Source organism: Anolis sagrei, chromosome 12, assembly GCF_037176765.1.
Source record: "Anolis sagrei isolate rAnoSag1 chromosome 12, rAnoSag1.mat, whole genome shotgun sequence".
Classification (NCBI taxonomy): domain Eukaryota; kingdom Metazoa; phylum Chordata; class Lepidosauria; order Squamata; family Dactyloidae; genus Anolis; species Anolis sagrei.
In genome coordinates, this window is record NC_090032.1 from 15,973,957 (window position 1) to 15,991,925 (window position 17,969).

Here is a 17,969-nt window from a genome sequence, read left to right on the forward strand (position 1 = left end):
TCCTTATATACAATTCTGTAACTTTATACATAGCAATCTCTGATTGGTTCCCAACTCATTAACTTAACTCAGACCCAGGATTACATAATTCATAATCACCTGGACTAGGCCAGAACACATTCCCCAAATGATTCCCCATATACAGTTAATGCATGACTCAGCATTTCCAATAGAAGCCCATTAGCAGTGCATGACTCAGCTATATTACATTACAATACATAGTAAAACCTGGTATCATCATCATCATCATCATTATTATTATTATTATTATTATTATTAGCGGTCCATTAATGCTCAGGGCGTTTACATGCAAATAAATAAAGATGATGCAAAAAAGTGGAACGATGTCAAAGTATTGCATGCAATAATGATGTTGCATCCCAGACCAAGAAACGAGACCATAAGATTAAATCCTCCACACTGGACTGTAGGAAAAACAATCCTTTTTTATTGATGAAAAATTGGTTACAAAAGAAAGTTAAATGCAAAGTCAGAAAGCCACCATAGAAACACAGCAGTCAAGAAAACCTCTGAACTTGAGCAAAATTCCAAAAAAAAACCACAAGACAAGAACCAGGAACCTGTTAGCCTCTCGCTAACCATGTACTTGAAAAACTAGAAGCCTCTGGGATTACTGGCCATGGAACACAGGAATTCTGCCAAGGCACAGCCACAGTCCCAAACATTGCTTGATCTAAGGAGGCACCCGGCAGGCGGCCCCTTATACCAAAGAAACTATCCCTTGACTTTGAAGCCTGAGCCTGTCTCTCCTGTAATCTATTTGACCTTCGTAGGAACTGTGAATCACTTCTGTCTCTAGTTATCTGTTCCCTTCGGTCCTCATTAAAAAACCCAGGTGGAGAGCTATCACGGCTGGATTCCAAAACATTTTCATCCGGCTGTTCAGTTTCGTTTTCCCCGCCGCTGAACTCAGTATCAACACCAGTTTCCACATTGTCAGGGAAAACTACATGTTCAGTGGCTTGCTCAGTTGGAAATACTATCAGGAAGGGCCCAAGTTGCCCCATGCCTGATTCAGAACATCAGAACTGTATCTGAGTTTTTGGCATCTACTCCATGCTTGGTATGTTCTCTTCCATCTTAGAGCTTATGCCCGGATTGGCAATTCCTACTTCAAGGAAGAAAGGTATAAAGAAGCTATTCAGTTCTTCAACAAGTCGTTGGCCGAGCACCGAACTCCGGACGTCTTGAAAAAGTGTCAACAGGCAAGTCTGCGTGTGTGTGTGTATATATATATATCTATATAAATAAAAATGTAATGTTAGTTCGTGCTGCCATCAGAACTCAAAAACCACTGGGGGAATTGACACCAAATTTGGACACAAGACACCTAACAGTCCAATTTATGTCCTCCACTTGAAAAAAATTGATTTTGTAATTTGGGAATTATTGTTGCTGGGATTTATAGTTCACCTACAATCAAAGAGCATTCTGAACTCCACCAATGATGGAATTGGGCCAAACTTAGCACACAGGGCTAACAGACCAACAGAAAAAACTGGAAGGGCTTGGTGGACATTGACCTTGAGTTTGGGAATTATAGTTCACCCACATCCAGAGAGCACTGTGGACTCAAAACAATGATGGATCTGGACCAAACCTGACACAAATATTCCATATGCCCAAATATGAACACAGATGGAGTTTAAGGGAAATAGACCTTGACATTTGGGAGTTGTAGTTGCTGGGATTTATAGTTCACCTACAATCAAAGAGCATTCTGAACTCCACCAATGATGGAATTGAACCAAACATGGCACACAGGACTTCCATGACCAACAGAACACACCGGAAGGTTTGGTGGGCATTGACCTTGAGTTTGGGAGTTGTAGTTCACCTACATCCAGAGAGCACTGTGGACTCAAACAATGATGGATCTGGACCAAACTTGACACAAAAATTCCATATGCCCAAATATGAACACAGATGGAGTTTAAGGGAAATAGACCTTGACATTTGGGAGTTGTAGTTGCTGGGATTTATAGTTCACCTACAATCAAAGAGCATTATGAACTCCATCAATGATGGAATTCAACCAAACATGGCATACAGGACTTCCATGACCAACAGAACACACTGGAAGGGTTTGGTGGGCATTGACCTTGAGTTTGGGAGTTGTAGTTCACTTACATCCAGAGAGCACTGTGGACTCAAACAATGATGGATCTGGACCAAACTTGACACAAAAATTCCATATGCCTAAATATGAACACAGATGGAGTTTGGAGGAAATAGACCTTGACATTTGGGATTTGTAGTTACTGGGATTTATAGTTCAGTACAATTAAAGAGCATTCTGAAACCCACAAACGACAGAAATGGGGCACACTTCCCACACAGAACCCCCATGACCAACAGAAAATACTTAAGGCCACCCAGTCCAACTCTCTTCACCAGGGCAAGAAAATGTAATCAGAGCCCTCCTGACAAAGAGCCATCCAGTCATAAATATAGATAGATATGATTCTCTCTCTCACACACAGATATAGTATCATAGATTTGAAAGAGAGCCTTAAAGAAGGACTATGATATGTTCCATATTCCAGAGTAGACAAACCAGACACTCTCCACATCAACACTGACAAAGAAACAACAAGAAATACTGTTTACTCACAAGCATAAAGGAATTACATATATTAGAAACCAACACTTTCTCATTACTTCATTTACCAGATCACCAGACTGGGCCACAGCAACGCGTGGCAGGGGACAGCTAGTATATATGTAATCTTCATTGCCACAAGCTAGAGAGACTGACTGTGTTTTCTTTTCCAGGCTGAAAAAATCTTGAAAGAACAGGAGAGGGTCGCCTATATCAACCCCGAACTAGCTCTGGAAGAGAAGAACAAAGGCAACGAGTTTTTCCAGAAAGGCAAGGACCTCTTTCTTTCTTTTGTGTGGATTTATTGTTGTAAAAGGTAATAATAATAATAATAATAATTATTATTATTATTATTTCTACCCTGCCACCATCTCCCCGATGGGGACTTGGAGCGGCTTACATGGGGCCAAGCCCAGACAACATAATACAGCAATAAAATCAAACCATATACAACAGATAACAACAACATTATCAAAATGACATTAATAATAATAATAATAATAATAATAATAATAATATAAAAATTCCAATAGACACAATCACAATAGAGATGACAATGGGCGGGCCACATATTCCGAATAAAAACAATTAACAGGCAGGCCATTCAATGCTAATTGCAACATTCACGCTTGCCTCCAACAGACAAGAGTTCTTTCCCCCACCCTGGACATTCCACAGATGTATAAACCCCACTTGCCTCTGAGGATTCCCGCCACAGATGTGGGTGTAATGTCAGGAGAGAATGCTTCTGGAACATGGCCATACAGCTCGGAAAACTCAGAGCAACCCAGTGATCTGGCCATGAAAGCCTTCGACAACACAGTCTGAGGATTATTTGAATTTTTCTGTCCTTTTTCGCAGGGGACTATCCACAGGCCATGAAGCACTACACAGAAGCCATCAAGCGCAACCCCAACGATGCCAAACTGTACAGCAACAGAGCTGCCTGCTATACCAAATTGCTGGAGTTCCCGTTAGCACTAAAGGCAAGTGTTTCTAAGCCAGCAAATCTCCCTCCCAAAAAAAACCTATATAGTTCCCCATATCAGGAATTCCTAGATGTGATCACTTGTGCCAAGCTGCGTGGCTCAGTGATTTGGAGAAAGTGACTCAACATGATTTCTGTCAGAACCTTGTTTTCCCCATCTTGCTCTCTCGAGGTACACAAAGGAGCAGAGCATGGCAGGTGAACAGCACAGTTGTCTGTCACAGTTTTGGAATATTAGAAAGTCTCTTACATAGCAATATTTCTTGGTGATGTTGTTCCAAAGTCGTCGTCGCGAGGGAGGGAGACTATTTCTTTATTTAAAAACCTTTTTACTCTTATAATGATTCAGTTTCTTTTTTTATCTTGGCTGGGACTTTCTGTGTGCTGTTTAACCTTTGTACGGGCACTGAGACACACTTCTGTATAACAAAGTAACACAGTTTATAACTTCTGGCTCCAATGCTTGTGGTTACATTTGTATTTTGTTGCAATCTTGAGGCTTACAGTCATTATAATATACTTGGTTTACTTTTCTGAAATAGACTTTCAATGTTTCACATTCACAAACATGTTACTTGCTTTACACACACTTGACTGAAATTATATTCTGACTAAAGCACCACTGGCTTTCTTTATGTTCCTAAAACTTGAGCTCTATTTAACTAACTGCTTCTATATATCAGAAGTCTTTAACACATCTGCATAACTACTTATTTCTAACAGGAGTTCCTAACTCTTTTCTCTCACAGAAGTTCCTAACTGTCTCTCACAAACAGGAATCCCTAACTCATCTCACAACCAGCAATTCCTAACTCACTCTTTTGACTCTTTAACTGCCTATTTTTTAAACTTTGGCTCCGCCCCTTTGGAATGTTTAGCTCTGCTCTTCCCAACTGTCACTTTGACCTAGCAACCTTTTCAAATCCTGGGCCTACGCTAATCTGCATATGGCCAATCGGCTTCCATATGCAAATGACTCCTATCTCTGCTGTTGCTACCCTGTCTGTGCCTATTCTTCCCTATCTGCCATATGTAAACATAGAGCTATACACCAAAAAATTAACATAGAATAGCAATTTCGCTACAGTCATAAATGAACGATAGATGTTTTTCCAGCCTGAAACATCCTGGCTTCATCTTAGTTCCTGGCAGACGTTGTTGACTCTTCTTAATTGGTGTTGGTAAACGTAAGGAGCCTTGTGTTGACTTCCTTCCTAACGTAAGGAACCTTGTAAACATTTCTTTAACTAAAAGAGCCATTGTCTCTGGTAATGTAAATACGTTGTTTCCCCCCAAAAGTTAATCAAGTCAGCAGTGTCAGCAGTTAATCACTGGTCAACAAATGTTAGCAGTTCAGCAACTTTTAATTACAGTCCATCCATGAAATCTTCACCTCCTTCTTATAGTTTTCCGAGCCTCATTTCTTAGGATGGCATCTCCAAAATGAATAGCTCTCATTCATTCATTCATTCCTTTCATTCAGTTCATTCATACCCACATTTATCAAATCTATACATCATATATTTTGATCCATCACACATGCAAGCAGATATCACTCTTAATTTTAAATACTGCCAACTCAGGCATCTGAGACTGTTTCTGGATTTCTGATTTCTTGTTTTCAAAAGCATATTGGTGATCATATCAGGCTTTCAAGGCCTTGGGAATTTTTCGCCTTTTGGCTCCTACATCATGCATTTGAATTGCAGTAAGTGTCGTGACCTGGTTTTGTGTGAAGCCAGGAAATTAGGCCATGCCTTAAAGCTGGCCTGTGTGTATTTGAAACAAGGGCGAGGGTTGCCATGGAAACTGGAAAAATGAAGGGGAGTGGCCAGTATGAGGGATAGGAGGTGGAGGGAAATAAACTGGCAGTTGGAATTTTGTTGCATACCCAAGTTGTATGCTTTTGAATAAAGCCTTCTGTAGCGAGGGAGAGAGACTATTTCTTTATTTAAGAAAAACCTTTTTGCTCTTATAATGATTCAGTTTCTTCTTTTAAATTAGCTGGGACTTTCTGTGTGCTCTTTAACCTTTGTACAGGCACTGAGGCACACTTCTGTATAACAGAGTAACACAGTTTATTTATAACTTCTGGCTCCAACGCTTGTGGTTACATTTGTGTTTTGTTGTAATCTTGAGGCTTACAGTCAGTATCATATACTAGGTTTGGCATGAAGCCAGAAAATTAGGCCATACCTTAGAGCTGGCCTGTGTTTATTTAAAGCAAGAGCGAGGGTTGCCATGGAAACGGGAACAATGAAGTGGCCAGTGTGAGCGATAGGTGGAGGGCAATAAACTGGCAGATGGAATTTTGTTGCGTACCCAAATGTATGCTTTTGAATAAAGCCTTCCCACTTTGTTCGTGAGGTAATTCCTTCATCATAAAGCTACAGATCTGGACAGTAATGTTTGGTGTGAAGCCAGGAAATTAGGCCATGCCTTAGAGCTGGCCTGTGTATATTTGAAACAAGGGTGAGGATTGCCATGGAAATGGGAGTAACGAGGGGAAGTGGCCAGCATGAGGGATAGGAGGCGCGAGGGAAATAAACTGGCAGTTGGAATTTTGTTGCGTACTGTAATGTATGCTTTTGAATAAAGCCTTCCCACTTTGTTCGTGAGGAAATTTCTTTGTCAGAAAGCTACAGATCCAGACAGTAAAGTTTGGTGTGAAGCCAGGAAATTAGGCCATGCCTTAGAGCTGGCCTCTATATTTGAAACAATTGTGAGGATTGCCATGGAAATGGGAGCAATGAGGGGAAGTGGCCAGCATGAGGGATAGGAGGCGTGAGGGGAAAAAACTGGCAGTTGGGATTTTGTTGCGTACTGTAATGTATGCAACAAATTAGGAAATTAGGCCATGCCTTGGAGCTGGCCTGTGTATGTTTGAAACAATGGTGAGGATTGCCATGGAAATGGGAGCAATGAGGGGAAGTGGCCAGCATGAGGGATAAGAGGCGCGAGGGAAATAAACTGGCAGTTGGAATTTTGTTGCTTACTGTAATGTATGCAACAAATTAGGAAATTAGGCCATGCCTTGGAGCTGGCCTGTGTATATTTGAAACAAGGGTGAGGATTGCCATGGAAATGGGAGCAACGAGGGGAAGTGGCCAGCATGAGGGATAGGAGGCGCGAGGGAAATAAACTGGCAGTTGGAATTTTGTTGTGTACTGTAATGTATGCAACAAATTAGGAAATTAGGCCATGCCTTAGAGCTGGCCTGTGTATATTTGAAACAAGGGTGAGGATTGCCATGGAAATGGGAGCAATGAGGGGAAGTGGCCAGCATGAGGGATAAGAGGTGCAAGGGAAATAAACTGGCAGTTGGAATTTTGTTGCGTACTGTAATGTATGCAACAAATTAGGAAATTAGGCCATACCTTAGAGCTGGCCTGTGTGTATTTGAAACAATGGTGAGGATTGCCATGGAAATGGGAGCAATGAGGGGAAGTGGCCAGCATGAGGGATAAGAGGCGCGAGGGAAATAAACTGGCAGTTGGAATTTTGTTGCTTACTGTAATGTATGCAACAAATTAGGAAATTAGGCCATGCCTTAGAGCTGGCCTGTGTAAATTTGGAACAATGGTGAGGATTGCCATGGAAATGGGAGCAATAAGGGGAAGTGGCCAGCATGAGGGATAAGAGGCACGAGGGAAATAAACTGGTAGTTGGAATTTTGTTGCGTACTGTAATGTATGCAACAAATTAGGAAGTTAGGCCATGCCTTAGAGCTGGCCTGTGTATATTTGAAACAAGGGTGAGGGTTGCCATGGAAATGGGAACAAAGAGGGGAAGTGGCCAGCGTGAGCGATAGGAGGCGTGAAGGAAATAAACTGGCAGTTGGAATTTTGTTGCGTACTGTAATGTATGCAACAAATTAGGAAATTAGGCCATGCCTTAGAGCTGGCCTGTGTATATTTGAAACAAGGGTGAGGATTGCCATGGAAATGGGAGCAATGAGGGGAAGTGGCCAGCATGAGGGATAAGAGGCGCGAGGGAAATAAACTGGCAGTTGGAATTTTGTTGCGTACTGTAATGTATGCAACAAATTAGGAAATTAGGCCATACCTTAGAGCTGGCCTGTGTATATTTGACACAATGGCGAGGATTGCCATGGAAATGGGAGCAATGAGGGGAAGTGGCCAGCATGAGGGATAAGAGGCACGAGGGAAATAAACTGGCAGTTGGAATTTTGTTGCGTACTGTTATGTATGCAACAAATTAGGAAATTAGGCCATGCCTTAGAGCTGGCCTGTGTATATTTGAAACTATGTTGAGGATTGCCATGGAAATGGAAGCAACGAGGGGAAGTGGCCAGCATGAGGGATAGGAGGCGTGAGGGAAATAAACTGCCAGTTGGAATTTTGTTGCGTACTCTAATGTATGCAACAAATTAAGAAATTAGGCCATGCCTTAGGGCTGGCCTGTGTATATTTGAAACAATGGTGAGGATTGCCATGGAAATGGGAGCAATGAGGGGTAGTGGCCAGCATGAGGGATAAGAGGCGCGAGGGAAATAAACTGGCAGTTGGAATTTTGTTGCATACTGTAATGTATGCTTTTGAATAAAGCCTTCCCACTTTGTTCGTGAGGAAATGTCTTCATCAGAAAGCTACCGATCCGGACAGTAAGGTTTGCCTGCAGATCATCTAGATCACATAGAACTTGAGACGCGACAATGCCCAGCTTCCCATTCCCCACATGGCAAACCAGGGGGCAAAGAAAGAAGGCAATGGCAATAATTAAGTGTCTAAGCTAGTTTGATTGAAAGGACTGGAGAAGAGTTGCCTGGGTCCCTCAAACTGTGTTCTCTTCCTCCTGCAGGACTGTGAAGAATGTATTCGCCTAGAACCCACCTTCAGTAAGTACATGGAATTGGATTGGCTTTGAAGGGTGGGATTGGAAAAGGAAACAAAGGTTTCCCATCGTGATCCCTGTGAATCGCACATATGGTAGTTTCTGCACCAGAGCTCAGGTGCAGAAACTACCTTATGTGCGAATTCACAGGTGATCACTCGGGAAACTACGGTTACAGGTAAGCAACCTATATATCTCAAGTCAAAGGGATGGAAAGAGACTGGGGTTTTACATTGTTTACAAGTCCCTAGTAGCCTCTTCTCTTGCGGAACTCGCCCTGAATTGAGGAGAGAAGGGGGAAATGTGGTCAATCAGGGTGTGGGATCTCATACTTAAAGGACTGGTGTTGATTTTCAGTCAAGGGATACACGCGCAAGGCGGCGGCACTGGAAGCCATGAAGGATTATACCAAAGCCATGGATGTCTATCAGAAAGCCCTAGAACTGGAGTCCAACTGCAAGGTGAGCTTTTGGTGGGATATCATTATTATTATTATTATTATTATTATTGACACAAAAGCACAGTATGTCACAGCAAATGAGATCTATATGCTGGATTTTGTATCACAAAATCACAAGTCGAACACTTCCCAAACGTCTAGGACTATTATTATTAGTATTATTATTATTATTATTATTATTAAAGCAGTATTTCTTGCTGTTTCTTTGTCAGTGTTGATGTGGAGATTGTCTGGTTTGTCTACTCTGGAACATGTAACATAGAATTGTCCTTCTATAGGGGTCCCTTTCAAATCTAGGATACTATATCTGTGTGTGTGTGAATCATATATATCTATGTCTGGATGGCTCTTTGTCAGAGGGCTTTGTTTATGTTTTCTTGTCCTGGTGAAGGGAGTTGGACTGGATGGCTTTAAGTATTTTCTGTTGGTCATGGGGGTTCTGTGTGGGAAGTTTGCCCCAATTCTGTCGTTCGTGGGCTTCAGAATGCTCTTTGATTGTAGGTGAACTATAAATCCCAGTAACTACCACTCCCAAATGTCAAGGTCTATTTCCCCCAAACTCCATCTGTGTTCATATTTGGGCATATGGAATATTCGTGCCAAGTTCGGTCCAGATCCATCATTGTTTGAGTCCACAGTGGTCTTTGGATGTAGGTGAACTACAACTCCCAAACTCAAGGACAATGCCCACCAAACCTAGTGTTTTCTGTTGCTCATGGGAGTCCTGTGTGTCACCTTTTGTTCAATTCCATCATTGGTGGCGTTCAGAATGCTCTTTGATTGTATGTGAACTATAAATCCCAAGAACTGCAACTCCCAAATGACAAAATAAAAAAAAATTGAGCGAAGGACATACGTTGGGTTGTTAGGTGTCTTGTGTCCAAATTTGGCGGCAATTCATCCAGTGGTTTTTGAGTTCTGTTAATCCCACAAACGAACATTACATTTTTATTTATATAGATGATGATGATTATTGTTATTATTGTTGTTGTTTGTATTGTCAAAGGCTTTCATGGCTGGAATCACTGGGTTGTTGTAGGTTTTTTCGGGCTATATGGCCATGGTCTAGAGGCATTCTCTCCTGATGTTTTGCCTGCATCTATGGCAAGATGCTTGCTATCCTCACTACCTCTGAGGATGCTTGCCATAGATGCAGGCAAAACGTCAGGAGAGAATGCCTCTAGACCATGGCCATATAGCCCGAAAAAACCTACAACAACCCGTTGTTGTTGTTGTTGTTGTTGTTATTATTATTATGAGCTTCTCTGAGACATCTTTGGGAGAGAAGAAGCAGGATATTATTATAATTATCATTAATACTTACTAACTTAGGCAATCCTTCATCGCGTGAGTATGATGTCCTTCTAAGTGTAGGGTCTTTCTTTAGGTGGATACGTAGGTGACTGTGGAGACCTATTATTGACCCGCATGCTCTTCCTCAGTGAAGACATCGGTTTGCAGACAGAAGGTGGTCCTGGTCAGGGTTGGCTTGACGCACCTTCCTCTTGGCACGTTTCTCCCTTTTGCCCTCCATTCGTGCTTCTTTGAATTGCGCAGCACTGCTAGTCACAGCTGACCTCCAGTTAGAGCACTCAAAGGCCAGAGCTTCCCATTTCTTGTTGGGTTAAAACAACAACAAAACTTTATTTATATACCCCAAGGAGACTCAGAGTGGTTTCTAACTCACATAATCAATACATACAAAAAGAACAGCATAAAAATAAAATTAACAAGACAATATATGCATTAAAAACCACAATAGCACATATATTTAAAATAATCCTGCCTGTTCAAGGCCATTCAAAAGGCCGGGCACCTAGTTCGATTTTAGAGGGCCTGGGAAATTAGGAAGAGTCAATGGCTGTACATTTCCAGGGCCTAAGAGAAGAAAGTGACCTGGGTAACTGGTAGAAAAAGATGTGGCCAATGTCAACAGTATCTGGGGCAGAGCTGGAACTAGTCGTTCTCAAAGGTTTGTTCAAACTACCAGGTTTTCAGGTTCTTACGAAAGGAGTGGAGGGATGGGGCCTGTCTTATTTCTCCAGGAAGGGTGTTCCAGAGGCGGGGGGCCACCACCGAGAAGGCCCTCTCTCTTGTCCCCACCAGACGGTGGTGGGAGCGAAAGGAGGGCCTCCCCGGAAGATCTTAAACTAAAGAGCACTGACCACTATATCAAACCTTGTTTCCACTGAGTCTCCCTTCATTGGTTCAATGGCCCTTTGTAGACAACCACAAGGTGGATGTGGTCCTTGATGAAAACGAGTTTGACTCTCTGTCCTATAGGAAGCTGCCGAGGGCTACCAGCGCTGCCTCATGTCCCAGTACAACCGCAACGACAACCCTGAGGATGTGAAGCGCCGGGCCATGGCCGACCCCGAGGTGCAGCAGATCATGAGCGACCCGGCCATGAGACTGATCCTTGAACAGATGCAGAAAGACCCGCAAGCCCTAAGCGAGTAAGTGTGGGGAGAGCAAACACACACATGTGGGGCTGAGTTCTGCTTTCATTGCAGAGGGAGGATCCCAAAAGGGTGACTTGCTACGACCTGTGGATCTACATAACACAGGCATGGGCAAACTTTGGCCCTCCAGGCGTTTTGGACTTCGGCCTGCATTGGCCGTTTGGCCATGTGCATGCGCCGGGGACTTTGTGCCTTTGCGCATGCTCAGTTGTTTTGTCCTTTTGTGAGTGTGTTGTTGTGTTGTTTTTTATTTTTATTCAATATGTTTGTACCTTGTGGGTTGAGGTATGTGCATGGGAATTTTGGTTAATTTTCGTTGGGGGGGGGTGTTGAGTTTTGCTGTCCCGTTGGACGCCCCTTACAGATTTATATATATAGATTATTATTATATATTATTATTATGTTTATTATTATTGGAAGGATATGTAAGCACATTTACATTGAAGAAGGTAAATAATCATTTAATCAGAGTTGGACAGTCTTATCTTAAATTACCATTTTTGTAAATAATCCAAAATATATAACCTACCGATTCCTCAATTAATGTAATTTAATTGGTATCTATTTTTATTTTGCAATTTACCCATAGCAGCTGTTTTTCTCACCCTCGGCTTATACTCGAGTCAATCCGTTTTCTCAGTTTTTTTGTGCTAAAATTAGGTGCCTCGGCTTATATTCGGGTCGGCTTATACTTGAGTATATACGGTAGTTAATTTAGCCTCCCCACACAAGGTGGTACCTTATTTTCCTACTTGACAGATGCTACTGTCTTTAACTTTTTCTGGCCGCCAGGGGAGCTGTCGCTTTCATCGTCCATCTGCGATGCTGATGAAGCACTTCCGCATTCCCCGCATGCTTCCCCGCTGGAATGCTTTGCTGGAGTCTTCTTTATGGCCTCATAAATCAGTTAGTTTAGCCTCCCCACACTTTAAGGTGGTACCTTATTTTCCTACTTGACAGATGCAACTGTCTTTAACTTTTTCTGGCCGCCAGGGGAGCTGTTGCTTTCATCATCCATCTGCGACGCTGATGAAGCACTTCCGCATTCCCCGCATGCTTCCCCACTGGAATGCTTTGCTGGAGTCTTCTTTATGGCCTCATAAATAAGTTAATTTAGCCTCCCCACACTTTAAGGTGGTACCTAATTTTCCTACTTGACAGATGCAACTGTCTTTAACTTTTTCTGGCCGCCAGGGGAGCTGTTGCTTTCATCGTCCATCTGCGATGCTGATGAAGCACTTCCGCATTCCCCGCATGCTTCCCCGGTGGAATGCTTTGCTGGAGTCTTCTTTATAGCCTCATAAATCAGTTAGTTTAGCCTCCCCACATTTTAAGATGGTACCTAATTTTCCTACTTGACAGATACAACTGTCTTTCGGGTTGCAAAGGTCAACAACAGGCTACACAATTGGTTGGAAGCCCACTCCAACTCAGGCTGGTTTCGAACTCATGACCTTTTGGTCAGAATAATCTTAATGCAGCTGCGGCCACAATCCCGCCACAATCCCTCCTTTGATAGAGGTGCCACTCTTGACAAGTCCCTTCCTTCTCTTTCCACAGACACTTGAAGAATCCCGTCATTGCTCAGAAAATCCAGAAGCTCATGGACGTCGGTTTGATTGCCATTCGGTGATGTTTCTGATCCTGCGCCCTCCCTCCGTTTCCCTGTTGAAAAGGGCAGCTGGGACTTTGGGATGCTGGGCAGCGCCGTCCAAGGGGCGCACCCCTCTGCCAGAGGCAAAGACTTGTACAGTCCCGTGGGGTGTGGCTTTTTTTTTGTCACTTGCACACGCGTGTGCTCACACCAGACCATCCTGTCAGCTCCTTCTGGGCCTGGCCTATCCAATATCATGGCTCGTTGACCTGTCCCAGCAGTTCTTCCCACTTGTGAGCTGCCCTCTTCTTCTCTTCCTCCTCCTTCTCTCTTTCCCTTCTTGCAGTTTTAATTCTCCTGGCCTGTGATGATGGCCCCGAGAAGCTCATCATTCGTTGGTTGTCTGATTTCGTTCGGCTCTGAGGCTGCATCTTTTTTTTTTTTTTTTTTTGTCTGCTGCACATGCAATAAAAAAGCAAAGTTAGTGGCCTTGGCTGCTTGAGTTCACCTTCCTTCATTTCCAGATAGGAAACTATTAGGTCCAGGTAACACCTCCCAACAAAGGATTCACCCAGGCAGGAAGCAGCCAAACCCTGAATTCCAGATAGGAAACAATTAGGGCCAGCTAACACCTCCTAACAAAGGATTCACCCAAGCAGGAAGCAGCCAAACCTTGAATTCCAGATAGGAAACAATTACGGCCAGCTAATACCTCCCAACAAAGGATTCACCCAAGCAGGAAGCAGCCAAACCTTGAATTTCAGAGAGGAAACAATTATGGCTAGCTAACACCTCCCAACAAACGATTCACCCAGGCAGGAAGCATCCAAGCTGTGAATTCCAGATAGGAAACAATTAGGGCCAGCTATCACCTCCCAACAAAGGATTCACCCAAGCAGGAAGCAGCCAAACCTTGAATTCCAGATAGGAAACAATTAGGGCCAGCTATCACCTCCCAACAAAGGATTCACCCAAGCAGGAAGCAGCCAAGCCTCGAATTCCAGATAGGAAACAATTAGGGCCAGCTATCACCTCCCAACAAAGGATTCACCCAGGCAGGAAGCAGCCAAGCCTCGAATTCCAGATAGGAAACAATTAGGTCCAGCTAACACCTCCCAACAAAGGATTCACCCAGGCAGGAAGCAGCCAAACCTTGAATTCCAGATAGGAAACAGTTAGAGCCAGCTAACACCTCCCAACAAAGGATTCACCCAAGCAGGAAGCAGCCAAGCCTCGAATTCCAGATAGGAAACAATTAGGGCCAGCTAACACCTCCCAACAAAGGATTCACCCAAGCAGGAAGCAGCCAAACCTTGAATTCCAGAGAAGAAACAATTAGGTCCAGCTAACACCTCCCAACAAAGGATTCACCCAGGCAGGAAGCAGCCAAACCTTGAATTCCAGAGAGGAAACAATTACTTCCAGCTAACACCTCCCAACAAAGGATTCACCCAAGCAGGAAACAGCCAAGCCTTGAATCCCAGATAGAAAACAATTATGGCCAGCTAACACCTCCCAACAAAGGATTCACCCAGGCAGGAAGCAGCCAAACCTTGAATTCCAGAGAGGAAACAATTAGGGCCAGCTAACACCTCCCAACAAAGGATTCACCCAGGCAGGAAGCAGACAAACCTTGAATTCCAGATAGGAGACAATTAGGGACAGCTAACACCTCCCAACAAAGGATTCACCCAGGCAGGAAGCAGCAAAGCCTTGACTTCCAGATAGGAAACAATTACGGCCAAGTAACACCTCCCAACAAAGGATTCACCCAGGCAGGAAGCAGCCAAACCTTGAATTCCAAATAGGAAACAATTAGGGCCAGCTAACACCTCCCAACAAAGGATTCACCCAGGCAAAGAGCATTCCGAACTCCACCAATGATGGAATTGAACCAAACTTGGCATACAGGACTTCCACGACGAACAGAAAATACTGGAAGGATTTGGTGAGCACAGACCTTGAGTTTGGGAGTTGTAGTTCACCCACACCCAGAGAGCACTGTGGACTCTAACAATAATGGATCCAGACCAAACTTGGCACAAATACTCAATATAACCAAATGTGAACACTGGTGGAGTTTGGGGGAAATAGACCTTGACATTTGGGAGTTGTAGTTGCTGGGATGTATAGTTCACCTACAATCAAAAAGCATTCTGAACCCCACAAACGATAGAATTGGGTCAAACTTCCCACACAGAACCCTGATGCCCAACAGAAAATATTGTGTTTTCTGATGGTCTTTGGCGACCCCTCTGACACCCCCTCACGACCCCCTCAGGGGTCCCGACCTCCAGGTTGAGAAACACTGGTTTAGAATATGCACGGGCAACCTTTCCAACTTGGGGGGCTGCACGGCAGGTGGGGCAGGATGTAGGGGCTTCTCCCCAAGTCCCCTCCCTGCCCTTTCCTCTCCTTCCTCTTTTCTTTCGGAGACAGGAAATGTTTAGATCCCAAAAGGGTTGGTCTTGGTCAGGATGAGATGGTGGATGGGAGAGAAAAAGTGTCTCCATGAGACACTGTATTGCCTACTCCTGAAACAGAATCCTAGAGCTGGAAGAGACCCCCAAGGGTCATCCAGTCCAACCTCTTGCCATGCAGTGAGGCACAATCAAAGCACTCTTTATAGACAGCCTGCAAAGAAGGCGACTCCACCACACTCCCAGGTAGCCTAGGCCACTCTCCAACAGCTTTTTACGCTCAGGAAGTCCTTCCAAATGGTCAAAGCCAAGTTCTGAATCACAGAATCCTAGAGTTGGAAGAGACCTCATGGGCCATCCAGTCCAACCCCATTCTGCCTAGAAGCAGGAATATTGCATTCAAAACACCCCTGACAGATGGCCATCCAGCCTCTGTTTAAAAGCTTTCAAAGAAGGAGCCTCCACCACACTCCGGGGCAGAGAGTTCCACAGCTGAATGGCTCTCACAGTCAGGAGTTACAGATGGATGGGAATTTCTCAAGAGTGAAATACTCAAGGCACAATTGCAAACTGTCCCAACAAAGAGAAAAAATAGGACAAGTGCAAAGAAGCCAGAATGGATGTCCAAAGACCTTCTAATTGTGCTAAAACACAAAAGAGACATGCACAAGAAGTGGAAAAAGGGAGAAATCACCAAAGAAAAATTCAAACAAGTAGCCAACACCTGTAGGGAAAAGGTCCGCAAGGCTGGGCACCACAATTGAAGAGAGATATTGACAAGCTGGAATGTGTCCAGAGGAGGGCAACTAAAATGATCAAGAGTCTGGAGAACAAGCCCTATGAGGAGCGGCTTAAGGAGCTGGGCATGTTTAACATTTGAACCCATTACTCCCTTTTCGTAGCCTAGAGCAGCAGAAAGTTAGTCTTCCCTCTTCTCAATGGGAGACCCTTTGAAATCTTGAAACATGGTTCTCGTGTTCCCTCTCGGCCTTCTCTTCTCCCAGCTAAACATCCCCAGAAGGAAAGGAGGAAGGAGAAAGAGAAGGAAGAAAGGCAGGAAGAAAAGGATGAAAGGGAAGGGAAGAGAAGGGAGAAAGAAGGAAAGATGGAAGGAAGGAAGGAAGGAAAGACAAAAGGGAAGGATAGAAGGAGAAAGAGAGGGAAGGAAGGAAACACAAAAAGGAAGGAAGGAGAAAGAGAGGGGAGGAAGGAAAAACAAAAGGGAAGGATGGAAGGAGAAAGAAGGGGGAAGGAAGGAAAGACAAAAGGAAGGGCGGAAGGAGATTGAAGGAAGGAAAGACAAAAGGGAAGGATAGAAGGAGAGGAGGGAAGGAAAGACAAAAGAAGGACGGAAGGAGAAAGGGGAGGAAGGAAAGACAAAAGGGAAGGATGGAAGGAAGGAAAGAAGGAAAGGATGGAAGGAGAAAAAGGGGGAAGGAAGGAAAGAAAAAGGGAAGGAAGGAAAGACAAAAGGAAGGACAGGAGGAGATTGAAGGAAGGAAAGACAAAAGGGAAGGATAGAAGGAGAAAGGGGGAAGGAAGGAAAGACAAAAGGAAGGATGGAAGGAAAGACAAAAGGGAAGGATGGAAGGAGAAAGAGGGAAGGAAGGGAAGACAGAAGGGAAGGAAGGAGAAGGGAGGAAGGAAGGAGAAAGAGGGAAGGAGAGACAAAAGAGGAAAAGAAGGAAGGAAGGAGAAAGTGAAAGGGAGCTAAGAAAAGGAGGAGGGAAGGGTGGAAGGAAGGAGACAAAAGAGGGAAGGAAGGAAAGACAAAATGGAAGGACTGAAGGAGAAAGGCAAGGAGGAAGGAAAGACAAATGGGAAGGAAGGAGAAAGAGGGAAGGAAGTAGAGACAAAAGAGGGAAGGAAGGAAAGAAAAGGGAAGGGAGGAGAAAGGGAAGGAGAGACAAAAGTGGGAGGGAAGGAAGGAGAAAGGGGGAAGGAAGAGGGAAGGAAGGACAAAAGAGTGGAAGGGAGGGAAGGAGGAAGGAAACAGAACAGGAAGGAAGGATAGGATGGTGAGAGGAAGGCGGTCCTGAGAAAAAAAGCCCAAGGGCCCTGGGTTTGTCCTACCTGGAATCATAAAGAGTTGGAAGAGACTCCAGGGGCCATCCAGTCCAGCCCCGTTCTGCCAGGCAGGAAGAGGCAATCAAGGCCCTCCTGGCAGATGGCCATTCAGGCTCTGTTTAAAAGCCTCCAAAGAAAGAGCTTCCACTGAGACTCCGAGACAGAAAGTTCCATTGCTGAACAGCTCCACTTACTGACACAAACATACTCAAGTTTTCTCCTCATTCCTTTGCGTTATGGAAAGAGAACAGGGATTATCTGCTTCCCTCAGGTCTAGTTTAAGGAAGACGTGTTGTCATGACTTGGTATTTATTTATCGTGTCATCAGCAACCAGACATTTGTATTACATTTTTAACAAAAACAAACAAACAAACAGAAAAAACACAAAATTTGCAAGCATGGTAGTTGATTAAATGTCCCTTGACCAGTATCTGGCCAAGAAGGTCCTCCATGGTGCATGTGGCAGGGCTCAGGTTGCATTGCAGCAGGTGGTCAGTGGT

The 17,969-nt window shown here is 44.0% G+C and overlaps 1 protein-coding gene across 1 annotated transcript in view; it reads left to right on the forward strand.

Annotated features, from left to right (window-relative positions):
• Positions 1–13,474, forward strand: part of STIP1 (stress induced phosphoprotein 1) — a 35,105-nt gene extending 21,631 nt beyond the window's left edge. The window contains exons 8-14 of the mRNA XM_060758433.2: positions 1,106–1,226; positions 2,797–2,893; positions 3,485–3,609; positions 8,433–8,469; positions 8,823–8,926; positions 11,209–11,381; positions 12,948–13,474. Coding sequence (XP_060614416.2) covers positions 1,106–1,226; positions 2,797–2,893; positions 3,485–3,609; positions 8,433–8,469; positions 8,823–8,926; positions 11,209–11,381; positions 12,948–13,020 — 730 coding nt within the window. The 3' untranslated portion in view covers positions 13,021–13,474. The remainder of the gene's footprint in view (positions 1–1,105; positions 1,227–2,796; positions 2,894–3,484; positions 3,610–8,432; positions 8,470–8,822; positions 8,927–11,208; positions 11,382–12,947) is intronic.
• Positions 13,475–17,969: the final 4,495 nt, after the last annotated feature.